At 40.4% G+C, this 3,714-nt stretch overlaps 1 protein-coding gene across 1 annotated transcript in view; it reads left to right on the plus strand.

Moving 5' to 3' along the window:
• Nucleotides 1-2,681: 2,681 nt before the first annotated feature.
• The window catches only part of LOC116686564 (endochitinase A1), a 21,003-nt gene continuing 19,970 nt past the window's right edge, over nucleotides 2,682-3,714 (plus strand). Inside the window, exon 1 of the mRNA XM_032511588.1 lies at nucleotides 2,682-2,955. Coding sequence (XP_032367479.1) covers nucleotides 2,895-2,955 — 61 coding nt within the window. The 5' untranslated portion in view covers nucleotides 2,682-2,894. The remainder of the gene's footprint in view (nucleotides 2,956-3,714) is intronic.

Consider the following 3,714-nt stretch of genomic DNA (forward strand, 5'->3'; position numbering starts at 1 on the left):
TGGAATTGAGTGTTAATTTTTCTCTTTTTAAGTATTGCGAACAAAGTAAAAGTAGAGAGCCTATATTGTGTAAAAAAAGAGTACAAATAAAAGTTTCTGCCTATGCATGTTTTATAAAAATCAAACAAAGGAAATAGAAAATCTGAATACCTTGGCTGTGGAGGCCTGTTTTGAAACGTATTGCGCTTTAGTGAACATATACTGGAAACGTATACCTGCATACTTTCAATTAACACCATGATGCTCTATGCCTACAACTTCTTTTGTAATTGAAGCATTTAATAATCTAAGATGGATGAGGAATCATATTTTTAACCTGCGCTTGTAAGTGCACACAGTCCAATTAAGCATGTTTGACAATTCTTGTGAGGTGTATGGTTACATGTGTACCTCAAAAATGCATGATTAGCTGTTTGTGTCATATAACAGGTAAATCGGTTTAGTTCTGTTTTGTAAATGTGCCACAGAAGTGTAATTTGATTATTATCAACATTATTATTATTATTATTATTATTATTATTATTATTATTTGGAAATCTGCTTTGTATATCAGTTACAGGTTTGATACTGCTCAATACTTTAAGATGAAACAAAAAATAACGTCAACCTTTTTTAAGAACTGCTTAAGTGCCCGAGTAATTCACTACACGACATGAAGCCTTGCTTTTGTAATTTAACTTCAAAACTGTTGGCAGATGAGGCATGCACTTGCAACTATGAAAAGTGTTTTATATAACTGTTCAATAAAATTGTGCATGAATTTCAACTTGAAACGAGTCTGCTTCGTGCGTCCCTCCGTCCGTGATCCACACGTTGTCCTTCGGGCATTTCTCTGCATCCCAAGCTACCCGAGCTACGTGATTATTAGTGTTTTCCAACATTTTTTTCACAGGAAACGCCCATAACTCTAACGTGCAAGGAAACCTCAGACACAATAGAGTCACCATATTTCATTCCCACCTGTGACAACAACCGTGAGCCAGTTCCTGACACGCCTCGGGGGTTAAGAGGGGGGAAGAAGCCTAATGAGAGCTGTAAGAATCCCTAATACCCTAATCACATAAAGCTCTCATCCTTCCACTGCGAGGGGCTCGGTCTCTGGACACGAGTCCTGGTGTTTTTGCTCTGCTGTTGCAGCTCCTCTTAATAATTTGACATTGATTGACCAAAACATGTAGCTGGGAAAATATTCCTTGGCAGCTCGGCAGCTAAGGTGTTTCCTCTTTTTCATATATGGCTTAGATGTTTTAGATCATATTTTTATTGGTCTAAATGTGTTTTATTTATTTATTCAAGGGCAAATCTGCCTCTTAGAAATGGACATCCAATCTTCAAGCACATGAGTAAAGCTCAACCAGGCTCTCATAGTTGGCCAAATACATCCAGTACTCATCATAAACGTACCTCTACACATGAGCTACGCAGCATATGTTGTGTTGTCCTTGCTTCTGAAGTGTTTCTCTCCAGCTGAAATCAAACAATGCTCAAATGAAGGGAAGTAAACCCCGGCATCCTGTGTTTTTTTCGGGACGGCCTAAAAAAACAGGAGCTAGATTTTGAATCCTCAGAGGGATAATCTGAAGACCGTCGAAGGGAAATTAACATAAGCTAGTGCTTGGTGGCGGTGGACCCGTTGTTGGTGTCGTGTCCACGGCGTCTAGAACTGAATCCAAAAGCCACGGCAACCATGACATGAGAAGATGGGGGTTTTTTTGTCTCCAAGACATAATCCGAGTCCCATTCTCTAACTCATAAACAGAAAGAGTCTGCATGGAGACCCCTCTGAGGTCGTCATCTCTAGGCTCTCTGGAGGCTCGCTCACATTAACAATGGAGAATAGTGAAATTTCCTGGCTGGGCTCCAATCTTCATCAACTAAACAAAAACATTTTTTTTTACGTTGTTGTGTTGATGAATGCATTGGGACGGGGGGAATCTGGAACGTGTGGCGGTCAGTGTGTGTGCATGTGATCCAAGTGGTTTCTTCTTCTGAATCCCTTATTCCAAAGTACTTTACTTCTTGCTTATTATATAAGTACCTACACACAGTTCCTGGATGCCACTTTGTTGATTTAAAGCTTGGTTGACATCCTCACAAATGAAGTTGTTTTTGCACCAGCGAGTCCCAGTCTCCTCCCGACTGGACAGGTGGCGTCAGAGCTGGAAATAAAACGAGAGATGGCCATTACTCAGGACTGAGATTCCTGTTAACCCTCGTGTTGTCCTCGGGTCAAATTGACCCGTTGTCCTATATCAATATTCTTTTTAATTCCCCAAAATAACATGACTGATTCCACCCAACGCTCTTTGCCAAGTACAAATCTCTACTTTCATTAATTTTGGGGCGTCTTCTTCAATTTAATAGCATTTGAAAACAAATTGAAGTGGTTTTGAAATAGTGTTGAGTAAAAGTTGACATATTCCAGTCTGTGATTATCATCAACATCCATTCCTTTAATTTTAGTCTCAATAATTCCTAATTTCTGCTTTTCTAACTCAAACATTAGGTGTAATTACCTAAAATTGAGGTTTATTGACCATAAATTCAAAAAAGTGGCAAACATTGAAAAAATGTGTTAAAAAAGGGACAAAAACGTAAGAAAAAGTTAAATACGTCAATTAAAAGCGTCAACAAAAAGTGTTGATTTGCAATTTGGACGTGAAGACAACACAAGGGTTAAAAGGTTTCCATAGGTCTTGCACCTACTCTGCTGGTCTCCACAGCCTCCCACTTTTACGTCAGCAAGGGAAGCCGGTGGATTTCCTCCCCTTCTTTATCTAAAGGAAGCGCCAAAATAAGCACCAGCAGCCGAGCGCCCCAGCACCTTTTCCACTGGCCACTTAGTCGGAGTCCGGGGACAAAGTCGGGAGGTTTACCACTGAAGAAGAATCACCATGAAGACCATCAGGGTTGTTGTCCTCCTCCTGCTGGCATCTGTCCATGTCTTCACACCAGGTAGGGGGACTGTTGGGGCTGCATTAGACTGGGAGACACGCCGTTAGACTGAACCCAATCAGTGCTAAAGACCCTTGATATTCTAAAAAAACAGACGGGATCTAAATCTACTTTTAACCATTTCCTGCCTTTTCTTTGTGGATCTGCAGACTTTAACATCAGTGATGCCCATGGGGGTTTGTTTTTGATCTTAAGAAACCGTACGTGGTGGAGAGAGTCAAAGCTCCGAGGTCTTTTACTTCAACTAGCAGCTCTGAATTGTTAGGAAGTGCAACTTTGAGCTTAAATTTCATTCATCATGTTGAAGAACAGCAGCGTGAAGAGGCTTTTGATATCCCCGTTAGTGACCACTGAGAAGACGTCTGCAGGAGGACTAACGTCCCACAGGAAAGGACGGCGTACTCTAATCCTGAACACGCACACTCATGTTGATAAAGTAGCCTTCCATACTCATGTGTGAAAACACTTTTTATGGAATATCAAAAGGTTTCCTATCACACTGAGCAAATGAAAGCATTTCCTTGAGTATTTGTTCTGATTGATGATGGTATAAGTTTTGTTTATGTTTTTATTCTCAGGAAATATTCTGTTTTGTTTTGGTATTTGCAAAGATAAAGATCCCAGTGTAGTTCTAAAGACATTTTGAAGGGGACCTTGGAGACATCCTCCACTTCAAGAGCGTATTTCCGTTAATTCAGTCTGAGATAAGCTGTGTGTGTGTGTGTGTGTGTGTGTGTGTGTGTGTGTGTGTGTGTGTGT

This window comes from Etheostoma spectabile, unplaced genomic scaffold (assembly GCF_008692095.1).
Source record: "Etheostoma spectabile isolate EspeVRDwgs_2016 unplaced genomic scaffold, UIUC_Espe_1.0 scaffold394, whole genome shotgun sequence".
Taxonomy (NCBI): Eukaryota; Metazoa; Chordata; class Actinopteri; order Perciformes; family Percidae; genus Etheostoma; species Etheostoma spectabile.